This window comes from Mesoplodon mirus (assembly GCF_964341445.2).
Source record: "Mesoplodon mirus genome assembly, chromosome: 13".
Classification (NCBI taxonomy): Eukaryota; Metazoa; Chordata; class Mammalia; order Artiodactyla; family Ziphiidae; genus Mesoplodon; species Mesoplodon mirus.
This window is the reverse complement of record NC_138989.1, coordinates 27,424,678-27,443,526: the sequence shown is the minus strand read 5'-3', so window position 1 is coordinate 27,443,526 and position 18,849 is coordinate 27,424,678. Positions and strand designations below refer to the sequence as shown.

Sequence of the window (18,849 nt, the reverse complement as noted above, 5' to 3'; positions counted from 1 at the left end):
CAAATGCCAGCAAGATGGGCGGCTCTGTTTAGGCTGCGGAGACTTGAACCCGGCATGTGGGGCGTCCTCTGGGCACTGTGGTCTGCTCAGGACCCCACCCTCTGCCTTGTCCACGGAAGGCAGTAGGGCACTGGGTGCCTCTTTCGGGTGGCAGACCTCTGCTTCTCTGGCCTGGCCGGGCTCCTGCATCTCACATGTGCCCCCACCCCCAGCAAAGCCAGTGTTCAGGCCAGCGTCCCCTCCCGTGGGTCTGTCCTGGAGACTGGATTAGAGGCCGGTGCTAAACAACAAAGGACTCTGTCTCAGGACCCACTTGACCTCCTCACTAGAGCATAGCTGTGAACACACCAGTCATTCTGCAGGTCCCACCGCAGCTGTGACCCCGAGGTGCCGAGTGCTGGGCTGGGGCAGCCTCTAAAACCAGGCCGCGGCTGAGGACGTGGTGCCCATGCCCGCTTACATCCGCGCCATCAGCTCAGCGATCCTTTGGCAGAATCACTGAATTCATGAAAACAGCTGTGGCAGCGTGTCCTCCCGGCAGAGGACAGGGCACCACAAGAAGCCAGAGGTGCCTCCCAAGCGTTGGGGGTGAGCTGTGTGTGCTGCCTGCCGTGACTCAGCCCCAGAGGGGGAGAGGGCTCAGTAGACACAGTGTCCATCCATACCTGGCCCTCACCTCTGTTGAAGGCACAGGCAGAGGCTCCCAGAAGATCATGGCTGCTGGCTCTGAGCTGGGCTCTGGGCTGCCCACCAAGGCCACATGCTGTGAGCAGTGTCCCACGGACATCTTGTGGCCAAATCTCCATGCATGGGGCCGAGTCGGGTTGTGACAGCCCTGCCAGATGCTCAGGACCAGAGGAAGTGGGTCTGGGGACACAGGCATTTCTCCTGAGCTCGCCACTGCCTGGCCCTCTTCCAGCTGCCTGGCACTCTATGGGTGGGTCCCATGGTCATCCCAGCATCACGCTGCCCCGGCCCCTCTTGGACAAGCAAGAGGTCAGCGGCAGGCCAGGCAAATGACCAGGGGATGCAGCACGGTTGGGAATTCTCACCTTTTCCTGGGCTCCGTGAGCTTCAAGAGGTCTGAGAAGTCAAACCACCACGTGCTCTGTAAACACGGCCCCAGGGGCTGGACACTGCCACCGAGGGGTTCCCTGCGGAGGGCTGTCCTGCAGGCTGCTCTGTGCTGCGTGCCGTGAGCATCTGCACCCCCAGCAAGCAAGGCTGTTAGGTGTTTCCCACCCATGTCTCTGCAGGAGCAGCTCTGGGAGCGGTGTGCAGAGAGGAGACGACCCAAGGTTCTTTGGAGGCTCGGTGCTCAACCAGCTGGCACCTTGCAGGGAGCCTGGTCTGGGGTTAAGTTGAGCAGGCTGTGCACCTGGGCCAGGGCGGGTGTGAAGCCCCCTCCCTGCCCTCCCTGGTCTCCTGTGTGTTGGGGCTGCTTGGCCCTGCCCAGATGCGGCCACCATCACACCAGCTCATCTGGAGGCCCCTCGGGATCCGGGCAGGCAGGAAGCGCATGACTGGACAGAGCTGAGTGAGGTGGGGAGGGCAAGGTGGCTGCTGTGTGGTGGGGCCGTGCCCACCAGGTAGAGGCCACCAGTCCCAAAAAGATCCACTCGGGGAATCATCTGAGTGGGAGGCACAGCCACAGATGAAGAAGCAAGACAGACTCACGGTGGCTGAACTGGAAAATGAGTAGGCGCTCCTGGCCTTTCCCTCATCCCACCAGGAGGACGCAGGAGCCACCTGCGTGCACGGCCAGCACCTTCCCTGGGCGCTCAGACTCGGAGCTGGCGGGCAGGTTCACTCTCCGTGTCGCAGCCCGGCGCCGCATGCACAGCACCCGGACCTCAGGCCCCAGGGCCAGTGTTCATTGCCTGCCCTTCACAGAGACGTGTGTGGCTCCTGCCTTAAAGCAGAGCTGCTTCCGTGGCACTGGGCAGATGGGGGTGGGGGTGGGGTGAATCTCGCAGCTGCCACAGGCCAGGATGTGTTCACAGGGGCCAGGAGCAGGTCTGAGGGTCCAAGGGCCGCCATGGGCATCACAGTGACAGTCACTGGTTCTGTTCAAATAGGCCAAGAATCCGCATCAACATTCTAATAACAAAGTGTGCCAGAAACGTACTGTCACAGCAGGTAGCCGCACGCGCCTGAAGACTGTTTTGCCCCAAACGTCTGCACCTCCACAGTCCATAGGCTGGAATCCTAACCCCCAACATGATGGCAGTTGGAGGCAGGGCCTTTGGGGGGTGACTAGGTCATGAGGGTGGACCCCCAAGAATGGGATTAGTGCCCGAACCAGTATGTGGGCCCTTGCCCGACCCCGAATCTGCCTTGGTCTTAGACCTCCAGCCTCCAGAACTGAGCAGAGTCTCTGGTTGATAAGCTGCCCAGCCCGTGGTATTTTGTTATAGCAGCAGGAAGAGGACAGGATGACAGGATGACAGGATGCCTGTGTGTTTGTTGTTTGTCAAGACTTGCATGTTGAGAAGTTGAGTCCCTGGTCTGGTCCCATTGCTGGAATGTTAATAATCAGCCCAGACTCAGGGGCATGCCCGTGAGTCGTCAGTCAGGAAGGCTGAGGGCCCACCGGGCGGTTTGTCTCTCTCCACGGGACAAGGTGGCACAGGGGCACCGCCCATGGGGTGCCTTCGGGTGGGCTCTTGGCGTGGCAGCCTCGGGGGAGTCATTCTTCGTGGGGTCACCGAGGACTTGGCCAGCGAGCCAGGTGGGCATCAAGAGCTGCCTTTGCCTAGCCCTGGTGTGTGGGAGACACAGACCCCACCTCCTGATGGAGGGCCTTAGAGTGTTTGTAGCCTTTACAAAGTGAGACCCCAGAACTGAGGACGCGCCTTGGAGGGAGAGAAACGGGCGAGAACCAGCTTCCGCTAGTCTCTCCTGAGACGTTAGAAGTAGACGTGAGGCTGTCGTTTTGTTAAATGTTTAGAAGAGTTTTTAATGAATTTGCAACCAGTGTTTAAGTGTTGGGGAAATTTTACTTTATTTTATTCATAAATTTTGATTTATGAACTGAGTTAGAATGTGACTATATAGGGAATTACCATTACACAACATACAATTTATCAATCTTGAGAATTTATTGAACAATTGACTTTTTTTTTTTTTTTGGAAATTTCAAGCGGAGACCAAAATGGAGGGAAAAACCACAGCCCCGTGTAGCCAGCGCCCAGCTTCAGCGTGAAGCAGCGGCCTCCAGGTATCAGGTGAGCTCTGGCCCCCGGGGCCTGCAGCCACTTGCCCAAAAAATGGGATAGCCCATCAGGTGGACCTGGATGGACCCTTTCTGGATACACATCTCTCCTCGTGGGCAGGACGAGCCAAGGCCACGGCCGCACCCGCTGCAGCTTTGCCTTCCTGGCTGTGACCCCCGGCCCTCGATGGCTCTCTTACTGCCTGGAGAAGTAAAGAGGGGGAAGGGGCTGTTTTGTGATTAGCAATAAATAACAGACCCGAGAGCTACGCCAACACACGGACGAGCTCAGACACGGGGCGTGGAGGGGGAAGGGGCAGCACCAGGGTGGGGTCTGGTCAGGAAGGGGTGAGCAGGCCCGGCTCCATCTTCATGGCGGGAGGACCTGCTTCACGACAGCTGCAGTCCACCCGGTGCGGCCGCCCCACACCTCGTAGTCGCACCGTGGTCCTGCCGCCGTGTCTGTCCTGGTGTCTGCAGCTCTGCCTCTTCCGAGTGTGGAGACAGGTCCCACCATGTCCCACCGTGTCCCGTCTCCCCAGGCTGTCCAGGCCGCCTTCCCCCCTCATCTGCATCAGGTCCTGTGGACGGAGGGATGAATGTCTCACCCACCCCCTGCCAGGCTCACCTGGCCGTGTCCTGGTTTTGTGGACGTTAGGGTGCATCCCCACCCATCCGTCCCTCGTGGGTGGATGTGCTGCCGTGAGGCTTCACCCACCAGCCTGGTCATGCACGGTCCTGAGCAGGGCCAGCTGGACACGCCCCTGAGGGGTCTTGCCTCTGCTCAGACTGTCCTGAGCCCCCGCCCTCCCCAGAGCACAGCTGCCCCGACCGATCCTGGTGGGCATCCCTGTCCCTCCCTGGGGGACATGTGGTCCTTTAGAGCAGAAACTGTGTCTCAGCAAACACTGTGGGGTGGGCACGAGATGTACCTGGAAGTGTTGCTCTGGCCCCTCCCTCTCCCCACCCTGGGCCTGGCCCCCTGAGGGTCAGAACCCCACAGAGAAAGAGAGACGCTGGGCAGGCCAGGAGGGGCCGGTGGAGGGGCCAGCAAGAGCCCAGCTCCTGGGGTTGAATGTCGGGGGTCAGTGGTCGGCACAGGCTCTGACTGTGAAGCCTCAGCGACTTTCCTGGTGGTTTCAGAGGAGCAACAGGGGTCAGTGAAAAAGATCCCACCATCGCCTGCCCTGCAGGTCCCTTCTGCTCCAGAGCCAATGGGACTGGCCGGACTCTGGTGCTGGCAGGGGCTCTCTCCTGGGTCCTGACCCCACACCCAAGCTGGAGCCCAGGGCTGGATGGCCTGCCTCATGGCAAGTCTGGGTCCCTGGGCACCAGGGGGCTCGTGGAGGGGGCTGGGTAGACCTGGCCTCGTGGACACGTAGCCAGGAGAGTGGCTCCCGTGGGATGGGCGCTCACCCACCCAGTTGCCACCCAGCTGCGTGCCAGGCAGGCTGAGGGGTTCAGAACACTGCGGCCGCACTGCGAGCTGCTCCAGACCCTGTGACACCTGCCCTGAAGATTCCTGTGCACTGCAGGGGGCCGGCCTCCACCCACCCCATGTGACAACCGACACTGTCTCCAAATGCTGCCCAAGCTCCTGGTGACAAAACTATCGTGTGAAAAACTGCTGGTTTAGAGACAGGTGAGGACTTGATCAATTTGAGATGAACAGCATGGTTTTCTGCAGACTGCGGATAATCCAGCGTTTTTAAATTGTTAAATATACATAAATATACATTAAAAATCATTGCCCTTTTAACCATTTTTAAGTGCACAGCTCAGTGGCATCAAGTACACTCACAGTGTCCTGCAGCTGTCACCACTGTCACCTTCAGAACTTTTCATCTTCCCAAACTCACACTCTATCCCCATCAAACACTAACTCCCCCTCCCCCCACCCCTGCCCAGCCCCTGGCCCCCACCATCTACTTTCTGTCTCTGAATCTGACAAGCCCAGGGACCTCATGTAGGGGGAACCACACAGGATTTGTCCTTGTACCTGGCTCATTTCAACGAGCATCACATCAAGGGTCATCCACGTTGTAGTGTCAGAATGTCCTTCCTTTTTATTCCCGTGTGGACAGATCATATCTTTTTATCCATTTTTCAATTCATCAGTTCTATCCATTGATCAGCTATTGACAGGTGGGCTGTTTCCACCTCTCGGCTGCTGTGACTTGAGCTGCCCTGAGCATGAGTAGACAAGTGCAGGTTCAAGTCTCTGCTCTCAGTTCTCTTGGGTCCACTCCCTGGAGTGGAATTGCTCGGTCATATGGTAATGCTATGTTTCACTTTTTGAGAAAACTCTAGTTTCCCACGGCATCTGCACCAGTTTACATTCCCACCAGCAGTGCACGGGTTCCAATTTCTCCCCATCCCCACCAGCACTTGTTATTTTCTGTTTGTTTTGTGTTGATAATATCCATCCATCCTAATGGGTGTGAAGTGATCTCTTGCTGTAGTTTAATCCAGGTTTTACATTCATCGTTAAGTTATTTTCTGGGTGTACACATGATAGGATCTCTGTCTTCTGGGAACTTAATTCCCTGGGGTGAGACACATGCATGGAAGCAGCTGACCACTGGAGGGACCCAGCCACAGAGCACAAGGCTGGGCCAGCTTCCGGGAGTGAATTGGCCCGGTCAGCACGAGGAAGAGGCTGTCCCGGCCCACCTGAGACCAGGCCCCTTCCTGACAGCAACGGTTTCGGGCTGCCTGATGCCTGGCGGCTCCCGCCTGCAGCCCGCCCATGAGAGGGCGGGGTTGGCCCCCGTGGCCTTGGATTCAGGAAAGCAGATGATAACAGGACAGTGACAGTGGCAGATGAAGCCCAGGCAGCTCTGGGGCCAGCCCTGCAGCACTTTGTGGGCACGACTCGGTGTCCAGCTCTCCTGAAGGGGGTGCTGACTGCATCCTGGGCCCTGTCTCTAAATGGACCCTCCCAGCCAGCCACCCAAAGGGAGGGAGGGCTTGATCATCAGAGCCAATGAGGTGAAATGTGCCTGGGACACCCCAGCCCGCAGAAGGGGAAGCAGGGCCGCCACCCGCCTCCTCGGGGTGCTGGGTCAGCTCTCCGGTAGCGCTGTCTGGTCAGGGAATACAGCAGCAGGCACGCGTGGGGCGTGGCCTCTCCTCGGCCACCCCCGTGGACAGTGACTTTGCCCTAAATGGCCAGAGGCTTCTCGCTGGCACAGGCCAGCCACGGGGTGGTGGGTGGGTGAGTGCCCGCCTCCTGGCTCAGCGGCAGCCCAGTCCCCACCTCACAGGCTCTCCCAGGAGAAGGGCCCGGCCAGAGAGCTTCCAGACAGGCCAGCTGCGTCTTAAGGAAGCTGCCTGTATTTCTTAGCCCCTTTAAGATTTCACTCACTGTTACCAGAAGGGTGACAGTTTGCACAGACGCGGCTACTTCCATATTTTGCTTCAGCCTCACAGCCACACCCGGGGGCTCCGAGTCCCCAGCACAACGGTGGAGGGAAGGAGGTGGTGGCCTCGCACCCGACCTGGTTGTGTGGGGCCCCTGCAGCCCTGAGCCCCACCTGCTGGCCTCAAAGGAAGCGGCGGCCGGTTGGCCCTCGGGCACACAGGGGTCCCAGCGCACTAAGGCATGTGGGAAGGGCTTGTGTTCCGGGTAGCAACCCAGTCTACCAGGCGGCCCCTGCCATGGAGAACCTGCCTGCCCTTGGGGATGCCCCCCCTGCTGGGGGAAGGTCCAAGTGCAGCCGGGGCCTTGGAGAGACCCCAAGTGCTGTCCTCTCCCTGCACGAGGCCTCCATCGGCCTGGCTGCCATCACCACCTTCACTGGGTGATGAGGTCACAAAAGGTCCTGGGAAAGAACCTAGAAAATGCATCCTGGGATAGAGGTTGGGCTCTGAGATGGAACAAAGGGGAGAAGAACTGAGGTTAGGACAACCAAGAGGAGCCAGGAGGAGGCTAGGAAGACAGGAGTGCTGGGAGGGGCATTGTCCTGAAGGGGCCAGTGCTGGGGGAGGGGCTGCGGAGGATGGGGGTCTCCTGGGGGTGGGGTGGGGGGCTGGCTGTCTTCGGGGCAAGAGGGTAGCCCCCAGAGCTGCACGGGCCCTACCCAGTGGACACACACACACGTGGCTGAGAAAACGAGCCTTTCCTCAGGTCCAGCCCCGTCCACCGGAGGTGCAGGCTCCTGCTGATGCCACCAAGGAAGACTGAGCCTTTGGATGTCCGAGATGGCATCTCTGGATCACTGGCATGGAGGTCCTCGCCGCAGGAGCACCCGGCTGTCCCCCAGCCCAGGGGGGCGCCGTGGTGGGGCTGGGAGGAGTGGGTTAGGTGTGTGCTCCAAGCAGTCGAGAGCTGATAAAGGATGTCAACGTTCTTTATAATTAAGAAAATAATTTAATTGCTGCTATTAAGACCTCAGCTCCTCCCAAAGTGGGCTGCTTTCAACAAAATACCTTTGGTTCTGCTGTTTCCCACACACAGACCTGGCAGCAGTTAAGTGGAGATGCCGAGATTCCGAAGTTTCATCTCGTGAACCCATCTGGTTTGTAGTAGTACAACAAGCAGGAAAGGGAATTGAATCAAAGGCACAATTTGAGTTTTTCTAAATACAGAAAACGTGTGAGGTGGACCAGCAAACACCCCCGTCGTCTCCACCCAGGGCTGGGCTGTGTCCCCCGCCTGTTCCCAGCTGGGCCTGTGTCAGGACGCAGAAGCCGCTTCCATATTGCGGAAGGCACATGGGGACAGGCCTGTGCGGAGGTTCTGCCCAGGAACCTGCAGAACCGAAGGGCCTCACTGGGCCCACACAGAGGAGGAGGGGGCCCCCCGTCACAGTAGGGAAACCAAGGCCTGGGCCGGTGGAACCAGGCTCGCCCCCTTTGTACCCAGCTCCAGCTGGGCCGCACTCCTGCCTCCACGGGAATCATCCTTTTGGTCCTAGAAGAAGCTCCCGGCCCCCACCTCTCTCTGGCCACCTGCATGTGGCTTTGATCTGCATCAGCACCTGGAGGGCAGTGCGTCATGCTCCCCCTCCCCCACCCCCGTCCATGGCCCACATACCCTCTGGACCTTCCCAGCCCCAGGGAAGGGGCTGCAGCCCCTCAACCACCAGGGCCCTTCCCTCCTCAACTCGGGCCTGAGGACCACCAAACAGACCACCTGCATCCCACGGCTGGCAATGTGGTGCAGGGGGTCCGTCCTGAGCATCCTCACACCAGTGGGGGCGGTTCTGTGGGGTGGCAGGGCTCCAGAGCAGGGGCTCTGGGGACTCAGGTGAAGGGGTGCAAACCGCCGGGCTTGCGGGGCACCTGGCACGGGGCGAGTCTCCAGAACCGCCAGCCATTTGCGCCAGGGGCATGGGGAGGGCAGGCAGTTCCCGAGCCTCCCTGGGAGCTGGGCCCTTTACGTCCCAGACATAGGCTGTGGGACGGAGGAAGGCGGCAGCCGGCCCAGGGAGACGCCTGCTGCTGGGCATTGTCATCCCACACCCCAGGGTCCTTGGGCTCCTGAGACCCCTGATGTGGGGCCCGAAGGCCCCACCCTTCTCCACTTGCTCCCGACTTTCCCTCTTTCACACAGTGGACGTTGTTGTTGTTTGAAGAGCTTCAGGATTGAAGAGTCCAGAGCCCCTGGACCAGAGCTCTGAGGTCCCTCCTGGTCCTAGCTCTCGTCCTCGCTGCTCTGGCAGCCAGAACCTGGGGACAGGCAAGAGGGCTGGAACAGGGCCTCTGGGCCGACAGGGAAATGCAAGGAAGATGCTTGTGGGGGCATCCAACAGCTGAGGGTGAGCCCTCGAGGAGGAGGGGTGAACAGGACCCCAGCCACACACAGAGAAGGGTCGGGGTGTGGGAGGAGGGGCCGGAAGAGGGAAGATGATAGACGGTCCCAGGGAGGATGCCTGCAGCTGAGGGTGCTCACCAAGCACTTGGGTCAGGATGAGTGACCAAGAGAGGCCCGAGCGCCCTTCTGAAACGTGAAGCCCACAGCAGAGGCTGGGTGCCCCAAGCCAACCCTCCCCTCTGACCCACAGGATGAAAGGCAGGGTGACAGCAGTCTGTGGGGGTGATGGGCAGCACAGCACCCACTCGAGAGCAAACAAGCACCCTTCACCGGAGACTGGACACTGGTCTGAGATAGAGAACCCTGACTGGTGCATTGTGGCCAGCTGGGCACCCGGCTCATGACCCGCGTATGACAAGTTTTCAGCCAGGCCAACTTACCTGTGGGGGCAGCGGAGAGAGAACCCGCCTCTGGGAGCCGTTCCCCAGGGAAGGCGACCATCTGCAGGGTCTAGCCCACAGGCCGCCTGGCTCTCGAACGCAGCCGGCCAGGAGCCCGACGTTGACCTTTATTCTGTCCCGTTCATCAGCGCGTGCGCGGCCCTGCATCAGACAGCAGCAGGGCTCTCCCTCTCCAGTGGGTGGTGATCTCGGGAGGGGCCACGCTCCGCTGAGTCCTCTCACCTGCAAACGCCAGGTGCCAGCGTTGGTTCAGGGGGAGCATCTCCTCACTTTAGCTTTGAACAAAACCAGAAAAGAGATTTCTCCACCCAAGGTTTTCCCCCAGTCTGGATGGTGAAAGTGTGCAGTGGGGAGAGGGAGGCCTGAGAACCACAGTGGTCCCGAAGCGGTGGCCGGCGCCCACAGGGAAGACTAGTTCAGCAGGGTGAACCACTGCCCATCACTCCTGCAGGCCTCCCAGGACAAGGGGGTGCTGGGTGCATTTGTGGCCCCCAAGCAGGGGAGCCCAGTGGCACAGCTGGCTCACCCAGAGGGAGATCTGCAGTGGGGAGGAGACGGTGTCCATCAGGGGTGGTGTCCAGGGCTGCCCTCAGGAGTGCATTCCTGAAGTTCTGTCCACAGAGCCTGCTGGCCACTCAGGCAGTGCTGCAAGTCTTCATGCCCGGGCACCAGGTGCCCCATGAGGCTCTGGAGGGCCCTGGCTCCAGAGCTCACCCTTCAGCAGCCTTGGTCACCACCTCCCTTCCTAGACCTGCCTCAAGGGAACGGTTCCTGCCATCCAATTGCTAAGCTCTAGGTCACTTCCACCTCCAGGACTAATACATCCGGGAAAAAAGTCCAGCGCAGGGCAGGCATCAGGAAATGCCTGGCTGTGTCCTTGGAGATGTGGTGCCTCCTGGCAGCGATTGACACAAATACACTGGGTCAGGCACAGAAGGGGGACAAAACCTCGGCCACTTGCATTTCCCGTCCCTCTCGTGTCCAAGTCAGCAGCCTTGACGTTGACAGGCTGTCAGCTCTTCCTGCCTGGACTCAGGAAGGGAGGGATCAAAGGGTTCCTCTGGCCCCATCCCTGTTGTTGAGCTAATAGGTCCCTCACCACCTGGCCTGGGAAAAACGCTTCACAGGCAGGTTTCAAGATGACTCATGACCACTGTCATTGTGGCCCCGTCCAGGTCACTCCGTGGGGACACTCACAGCAAATAAAGTCAATAAACAGGGGAAAACGCAGGCCTGAGCCAGGCCCAGCCAGGGAAATGCTACAAGAGCAGAACTACCTGTTTTTGTCTTTCCAATAAGAGTCAGGGCTTCTCCCCTTCCCAGCCCCCAACGGACAGTGTCCTGTCACGACAAGACCGTTATACCAGCTTCCGTGGAAAAACACACAGGACAGGCACCGTACTGAAAACAGGCCAGGGGTGCGGGCCCAAGTCCTAGAAAAGGGACAACGGCCAAGTGAGGAATTTAACAAGGCCGGATGCACACCTGGGGCCACAAGGTGGCAGTGGGGGAGGGGCGCTCTGGCCGGGCTGGGAGGGGCGGGGAGAGGACGCAGGGAGGCGTGGCCTGGAAGGGGCTGGGAGGAGGGGCTCGGAGCGTACCTCAGGGACCCCCGCCCCGCCCAGGACCCGGCTGCAGGGAGACCCCCGAGTCCCCGAGTCAGCCCGGGCTCGCTCTCCCGGAGACATCCCGCGCGATGTGACTGGACGCAAAGAAATGGACACTCAGGCAGCTTCCAAAAGAGGCGAAACCGTTTATCAAGGCGGCGCCGGCGCGGTATCTACAGTTATCTACAAATATCTACAAGTATCTACACCGCCTGCAGACGGATTCTCGGGTCGTCTACACTGCAACTGCCAGCCGGGCCGGGGGACGTCGCGGTCTCGCGGAGAACAATAAATATCACTTCCTTCCGGCGCGAACCGCGCACTTTGGCACTGGCGGTGTGGACCCGGGGCCCTCGGGGCCGAGGAGGGACCCGCGGTGGCCCTGGGGCCAGGGGGCCAGGGAACCAGGTCCTTGGACAGCTCTGGGGCTGGCGGATGGAGGCCCCACTGCTTGGAGGCCCGGGAAGGGGGCCTGCGGTGGCCCCGGGCTGGGTGGACCGGACCCCCAGGCGGGCGCCCGCATTATCTGGGGCAGTAGTCGTAAGAGCCGGGCGGCGCGGCCCCGGCCGATGAGTACATGCTGGCGGCGGCGGCCGCGGCCGCGGCGGCCGCGGCGGCTGCGGGGCTCACGGCGGGGTGGTGGTGCGGGTGCGCGTGCGGGTGCGCGTGCGCGTGGAAGCCGTGGCCACGCAGGCCCGGCAGCGGGTAGGGCGCTGGCCGGCTCTTGGCCCCGAGGTAGTGGTCATAGGCAGTGGCCGGGTACTTGTAGGGGTGGTGGTGCAGCGGCTCCGACGCGCCGGGCGGCTCCAGGCGCAGCTCGGGGTGCGGGGTGCTGGGCCGACCTCCGGGCGCGCCGGGCAGCGGGACGCCGGACCCGGGCAGCGCGGGGCTCAGCACCCGCGCCAGCAGCTGCGGCGGGTGCGCCGGGTCCCCGAGCACGGCCGGGCCGCCCGCGTCGCGCTCGAATTCTCGCCGGGCCTCGGCCGCGTCTGCGGGGAGGGCCGAGGGCTGAGCCGCGGAGAGGCCCGCGAGACCGCGCCCGCCCCCGCTCCGCGCCCCTGCCCAGCCCCCGGCCCTTCCCGGGGGCCCGCGCCCTCCACCGGGACGGCGGGCGGGGCGGGCAGGCGCAGCCGTCGGGCCGGGCGGGCGAGTGCGCGCTTGCCCGCCGCCGCGGCCGTTGTGCAACCGGCGCGCGAAGGCCGCGAGCGCCCCTGCGGCGCGGGCGAGGCCGGGCGCTGCCGTCTGCCCAGATCCCACGACCCTGGCCCTACCTTTCTCCGCGCCGTTGGGCTGTGTGGGGGAGGCCACGGGGTTCCGCGAGCGCGCAAAGGCGCTCATGAGCGGCAGCGCGCCGGGCCGATGGTTCCGGGGCCTGCGGGAGGGAGGTGGGCGGCGGGTCAGGGGGCGCCCGGCTAGGCGCCCGCGCGCTCGCCGTCTCCTGGGGGGACACTCACCAGTCCTCGGGGTCGCAGTCTCGGAAACCTTTGGCGAAAGGGTTACTGGCGATCTTGAGCTGGGTAATCTGCAGGGAAGCGGGCACTGAACACCCGGCTCCAGCCCCTGCTCTTGGGGCCACCGGACCTCGGTGGAGCGGAGGGGAGCGTTAGGAGAGCCCTCCCCCACTCAGGAAGGGCCCCTCTACTCTCGGCTGACCAGAAATGCCTGGCCCACAACTGCTCCCTCCCCCGCAGGGGTTGTGCCTCTCTCCTGGGGCAGGGGTGCTGGGGAGACCCCTTTCTCGCTAAGGAACCTGTCTTTTCCGTCCCAAGTGATTAGGATAGAGACCCTGCGCCCCCGGCTGGGATGGGAATGTAGTCACTTCCACCCCCCACCCCGCTGTGGTCCAGAGTGGAGGGGCGCCCTAGCAATCTGGGTAAACCACGCATCAGGCCCCTGATGGGGAGTTTCCGGAATGGTTTGGAAAACAAACTTTCAGGCCACAGTGACAGTTCCCCCTTGAGAGGTCAACCTGATAGGAGGCTGGTCCCGCCTGCAGCAGAGGGGAGGGGGCTGCCTGAGGCTCTGGGGGTGGGGCTCCATCGAGTAGGGTTTCCAGGAATGGAACCTTCTTGTCCCCCAGGCAGCAACTGAAAATTGCACCCCTGCCCAGAAGTGTTGACCGGGCCACCCCGGGCCTCACCCGGTGGTTCTGGTAGGCAGTGACCGCAGTGAAGCGTGTCTCCTCAAACACAAAGGTTTTGAAGTTCTCCTCAGCGTATTTCTCGCTGTCTTTGCGCGGGTCCACATAGACCACGTGGAAGCGTGGCTGGTATCTGTGCATGGAGTTGAGAATAATCTGGAAGAAAGGTGGTGAGGGCCAAGCTAGGAAACCAGCCAAGGTCCGGACGGGCAGTGAGCTTCCAAACAACTCGACAGAACCCTGAGCTCCCAAAAGGAGGCTGGGCCGTGGGGCATCACCGCCTGGATTGCAAAGGCTGCTGCCCTCACCCCCCACCCCGCACGGCCCCATCCTTTCCAGTTAAAAAGCCTCCAGCAAAACACAAGGAGTGGGGAGAGGGAAGCAGTGTGACCCACCAGTCCCCGAGCCCCTGACTGGAGGGCTAGCTCTCCTCGGCCTGTCCCTCATCCACACCCAAGCTGCCCGAGCTCTGCCTCTGGCTCCAGTCAGCAGGGACTCCCGAGGGCCTGCTGGGGGACAGGGCGGTAGCCTGGGGGGGTCGCTCACATGGCCATTGTCGTCCAGCAGGTTGTTAGTCAGCTTGAGTTTGTCGAAGGAGACGATTTGCTTCATCCACTGTGCCCCCTTGGCCGGTGAGTCGGGGTGGTAGTGTACGCGGCCGGGCGTGGCGGGGTCTGCCTTCCCGGCCACCAGCCAGGATGAGCTGTGGAAGGCGTACCTGGGACGCCGGGGCAGGGGCCACAGCATGCTGGGGTGAGGGCCTTGCCGAGGGAACCCCGAAGGTGCCTCTGATGAGGTTCCCACAGGTGAACGGGGAGCTTTTCCAGGGGCAATGTGAGGAAAGAGAAAACTCCCCGTCCTGATACACAAGCGGCAGGAAGCGACCAGAGGGAGGAAGCCGGGCCCTGGCGCCACATTTCGCCGCACGCGGGTCTCTGCTCTGGGCCTCCTGTGTCGCCGGCGCGGCGGGAGCCCAGATCGGGCCACGCCGGCGGCCTAGGGCGCAGGGCGGACCAGGTTCTCTTTATTAATTGCTGTTAATTGTCCGGGCGGCCAGGCCCGCCCTGCATAATCTCTCCTGGCCACCCCACCTTTCCTGCCAGCTCTGGGGCCCAGCGTTCCCGGGGGGTGGGGGAAGGGAAGGGGTGCCGGCGCTCACCTCTCGGGAGAGGGGCACACGGAAAAGGCAGGGGCTGTGTGCGAGGGGCAAGACGGTGGGGGCCCAGCCTGCATGACCCCCTGAGGGCCACTCCCCAGAACTGCTGGGGGTGGGGCGTGTGGGTCTGGGGTCTGGCAGGAGTGGGGAGGGGGCACCGGTCACTTCTGTCCTGGGCCACCCACCCTCACCAGCCTGGCCAGGCAGGAACCCACCGCCCTCCAGGCCCGGCTAGGCGCTCACCGGTAGCGCTTGTCGTCCACGGGCACGAAGTCCATGAGGAGCATGTAGTCGGCCATGGGGTCCATGCCGAAGAGCTTCACTTGGAAGGTGGGGAACATGCGCCTGGGGGCGGTGGGACCTCGGTCACCTCAGGTAGGGGAGGGCAGGGCGGCCCGCCTCCACCAGCCCAGGACGTGGCCTCCCCACCCGGCCAGCCGGCCGCTGTGCTGGGTGGGGAGGGCCCTCATCGCATCTCCCCTCACTCGTCTGCTTGACTAACCCAACCAGGCCCCTGCCCAGCCGAGGGCGAGTGGACGGCAGGACAGCCCCCTGCCCCCTTTTTAGAAACACAACAATGGCGAACTCAGTGCTCAAGCCAAGCCTCCACTCTTGAACATAGGCCTTTGGCTTCTTCCACCAACTTTGCCAGTGTAGACCCAGCCTAGCAACTGCCGATCCAGCCGTCCCATCCCGAGCTAGCCTCAGCTGGCAGTAGCACCGGTCCCCGGGATCCTCGGCCCTTGGGCAGGCCTCCCCTGCTCGATCTAATCAACCGCCCTAAGCTCCCGGCTCGAACAAAGTGAAAGCGAGGCAGACCGTGTGATTCTGAGGAGTCCCAGTCGCCCTTTCGGCTGGATCTGCGGCTGCTCCCCAGTCCCTCCAGTGAGGCCGAGCCTTGGAGTCCACAGTCCCGACACTGAGGCCCTGCCTCCCACCCAGTGCTGGAGTCTCCCCACCTTCCTCGGGGACACACGCAAGTTCCCAAGACACAGCTACTCAGGGCTGACTTGGCTTGTGTCCTTGGGGTCCCCTAACTCTCCCCTCCCCTGGGCTCCGACTCGGTGACTGACCCGGGCTCTGGAAAGGACATTCTGCGGCTCCTACCCTGGGCACTGGCCATGGGCCGGCCTTGCCCTGAGTGTGGGCCGCTGGGCCCTGGAGGACAGCATGAGGCCCCCACCTGCTGGTCCTGCAGCTTCCCCTCACAGGCAACTCCTTGCGGGCGGTGGGCAGAAAACAGATGCCAGCCCTCCTGGACAAGCCTGCCACGCCTGCCCTCGCCTCTGCAGGCCGGAGAGGGCTGCAGAATGCTGGCTTCTGGGGCGAGCCTGGCCCCGCCGAGGCCCTTGCTGGGCTGGACTGGGCCGGAGGCTGGGGCACAGTCCTCATGGGGTGGCGGGGGGAGGCCAAGTGCCCAGGGCCAGCAGGAGAGCCTGGAGAAGACCCCTGATCTGGAGCTGGGCACAGGCCCCAGGCTCCCAGGGCGGACGCCGCGGCACGGAAAGAGAAACCACGAGCAGGCTCTGCAAACAGGCCCTGAGCTCCCCTTGGCTGTGTGGACCCAGAGCTGGTGTCTCCTGTGTACACTAGACACAGACCGGCACCCGCCTTTGTCTGCCGGTCAAATTGGTTGCATCGCAAAACTTGTTCCCCTTCTCTCTGGGCCCTTAAAACAAACACAGGCCAATTGAAGGCGGCGGCCCCAGCAGCAGAGCCAGGCCCCACCATCGCCCGAGACGTAGGCCTGAGAAGACTGGATAGCAATCTCCCCTGAAACACAGCACAGTTTTGAAGGGTCTTAACAACGTTCCAGACCATTGCCCCATGGCCAGGCTGCGCCTCTATCTAGCCCGGATGGACTGAACTAGGGAACCAAAGAAGGCAGTTTTCTCTGAAAAGTTGGGATCCACTGGGATCTGCCAGTTGGTGAGGCCCCTGGGAGGGCCCGGCGAGCTGAGCCGGCCCCTGCTTCAGGCGCCGGCGTCCTGGGGCTGAGGGTGCACCCGGGCGGCCGCGCTCCTCCGCCGGCCCCTCCGCCCGCGCGGCAGGCGGCTGTCGCCGGAGCCGGGAGCCGGGACCCGGGAGCGGAGGAGCCGGCCGCGCCCCCACCCAGCTTGCCGGCCCCGCTCGCGTGCGTCGGACCGAGGCGCGCGGCTAGGGAGGGGCGCCCTGACCTGCCGGCCTTGGTGACGATCATCTCGGTGCCCAGCTGGTTGAACTCGTCCCACAGTGCCTTCATCTCCAGCTGCACGCTCACGCTGGCCACCTTCGCGTTCTTCTTCACCGGCGCCTTGGCGGCGGCCGCGCAGCTGGCCCCGGGGCCCTCAGGCTCGGCAGCGGCGCTGGTGGCGGCCCCGGCGGCCGGCGCGAACGGGTAGGCGTGTGGCGGGCCCGGGGCGCCGGGGGCGGCGGCGGCGCACGGCTCGTAGCGCGGCGGCGGGGGCTCGCGCGGGCCGTACGGGTCGGCGCCCGGCGACGCGGCGCCCGGGAAGCCCCCCGCCGCCCCCAGGCCGCTCAGGCTGCTGGCCGTGAAGGCTGCAACGTCGCAGAAGTGCGAGAGCTGCGTGAGCCACGGGCTGGACACCGCGGAGATCATGACCCGCGGGCCGCGCCGCCCCGCCGAGGTGAGCGCTGCCCCGCGCCCCGGGCTGAGTGGCGGGCGCGCGCTGCGCTGCGCCCCGGGCCGCGCCGCCCCACGCCGCCGCCCGCGGAGCCGCCCCGCCCCGCCCCGCCCCGCGCCGCGCCCCCGCCCCCGCCGAGACAATGGCCTCCCCCAGCCCCCTCCCCACCCCCGCCTCCTCCCGGCCCCCCGACCGCCCGGACCGGCTCCCCCGAGCGAGCGCCCGCCGGCCGCCCCTCGCTCTGCCGCCCTCCCGCGTTGCACTTCTCTCTCCGGACTCTTTGCAATTTGTTATTTCCTTACCTTTGTCTTCCTCGTTCAAGTCTCCCCTCCGCATCCTCTTTCCTCCTTCCACTATCTCTCTCGCGTCTCCTTATTTCTGTTTTATTTTCTGCCTCTTCCTCTTTTTCCTGCTAGCCCCTCAGCGCTTTGTCTTTCTTTTCATTCTGCCTGTCCCCCTCCTTTCTGCGTGCGTCTCTGTGTTATTCATGGCTTTTAACTCTCTTTTTTTAAATAAAAACTGAACTCTTTCTCTTTTTCTTTTTTTATGATTCAACTTTCTTTCGTAAATTTTCCTCCACTTTCTTCTCTTTCGTTCTTGCCCTCTTCATTTCCTTTTCATCTTTCTTCTTTTGGATTTTCTGTTTTCTCTCCTTTTCTCAATTTCTTTTTCTCCCTCTGCCCCCTGCCTTTTCCGTGTCCCCTGACAATCTCACGCTCCTCTCCTTTCCTCCCGCCTCTCTGAGCTCACGGCCCCTCTGCCACCGCCTTTCTCTGGTCCTTCTTTCCTGTCCTCCCAGCCTCCCCTCGCCCTCTTCTGCTCCTGTGTCTAGCTGCGTGCGGGTCTCTGCAGCGGGGTCCCCAGGCTGGAGGGTCCCCAGGCTGGACGGGGGCACAGAATTTGGGCAGGATGCCCCCCTTCCTCTCCACCCTAGAGTCCAAGCTAGAAGCCTGGAACTAACCCCGTCAGAGCTCCCTCCACCCTCTCTTTGCCCGGATCCTGCCAACCTTCTTTGCTTGGGCCCCACGGCAGCAGGGGCAGGGGATCTGGCGGGTGAGTCCGTGTAGACGCAGCAGGAGGCTCACCTTCCATGTCCCTGGTGACGGTGCTGAAGTGCATCCCGGCCGGGGATCCCAGCAGCCTGCGAAGCTTCGCCGGGTCGGAGAACCCAAGGCCCAGGCGAGCGGTGTGCTCTGCGGCCTCTGCTGCAACCAGAGAGGCAATGCTGAACGCGCTGGCCCGGGGAGACAGCGGGCTCCGTGCGTCCATAGGCGCCCGGCGGCCTGACCGGCGCCGCCTCCGACTGCGTGCACCCGGCCCCACCGAGGCCGGCCCAGCCCTCGGGCCCCGGGGGCGGGGGCCTGCGGTGCCACTCACAGCCGCCGGCCCTGGGCCCAGGGGATTATGGTGTCACGGCCCCCCACTCTGGGCCGGTGGCAGCCGAGGGGCCCTGATGGGTTGAGAGCCCTGGGGGTGTGGGCCCTCCTGCTTTTCAAGGTCCGGGCCCCTTGCTTCTGCTCCCAGGGGCCTCCATGACCAGCACCCCTTGGACATCTCGCTGCTCCCCAGGCCTGGGTTCCCTCTGTACAGCGAAGCCATCAGCTTCCCCAGCCCCCGAGGGGAGGTGGGGACGCTGGGAGCGCCCAGTCCCAGCCCGAAGCAGTGGGGCACCAGCCCTGCCCCTGCCCTCGGCTCCTCCCGCCTCCTCTTCCCCGGCTGCCCCTGCACCTGGGTGAGGAGAGGGCAGTCCGGGCTCCGGCACTGGCCACAGGCGGACAGCCCCAGGGCCACGGCGTCGTCCTTTCCTCGGTGCTCAGGGACAGGACCCAGCCCAGCAAGCGGCCCCCAGCCCTCTTCGGTCGGCTCACTGTCGTGGCTGGGGACCCTGA

General features: G+C 63.0%; 1 protein-coding gene across 2 annotated transcripts; it reads right to left on the bottom strand.

Moving 5' to 3' along the window:
* Positions 1-11,172: 11,172 nt before the first annotated feature.
* Positions 11,173-18,555, bottom strand: TBX1 (T-box transcription factor 1). 2 transcript variants are annotated; one of them, XM_082640774.1, is made up of 8 exons: positions 18,046-18,555; positions 16,514-16,874; positions 14,580-14,681; positions 13,727-13,898; positions 13,181-13,336; positions 12,495-12,562; positions 12,312-12,412; positions 11,173-12,029 (listed from the first exon to the last, which is right to left on the bottom strand). In XM_082640774.1, exons 1-8 carry the CDS (start codon positions 18,227-18,229, stop codon positions 11,563-11,565), a joined length of 1,611 nt encoding a protein of 536 aa, XP_082496900.1. In that variant the 5' UTR covers positions 18,230-18,555; the 3' UTR covers positions 11,173-11,562. The 2 variants fall into 2 exon arrangements, with proteins under 2 accessions (XP_082496900.1, XP_082496901.1); XM_082640775.1 differs by lacking the exon at positions 18,046-18,555 and adding an exon at positions 17,263-17,725.
* Positions 18,556-18,849: the final 294 nt, after the last annotated feature.

Excerpts from the sequence above, each read along its gene's own strand:
- TBX1 (XM_082640774.1), bottom strand. The coding sequence starts at position 18,229 with ATGGACGCACGGAGCCCGCTGTCTCCCCGGGCCAGCGCGTTCAGCATT. Across the intron at positions 14,682-16,513 it reads ATCGTCACCAAGGCCGGCAG|GCGCATGTTCCCCACCTTCC; the intron begins GTCAGGGCGCCC and ends CACCGCCCCCAG. Across the intron at positions 12,563-13,180 it reads CTGCCTACCAGAACCACCGG|ATTACCCAGCTCAAGATCGC; the intron begins GTGAGGCCCGGG and ends GCTTCCCTGCAG.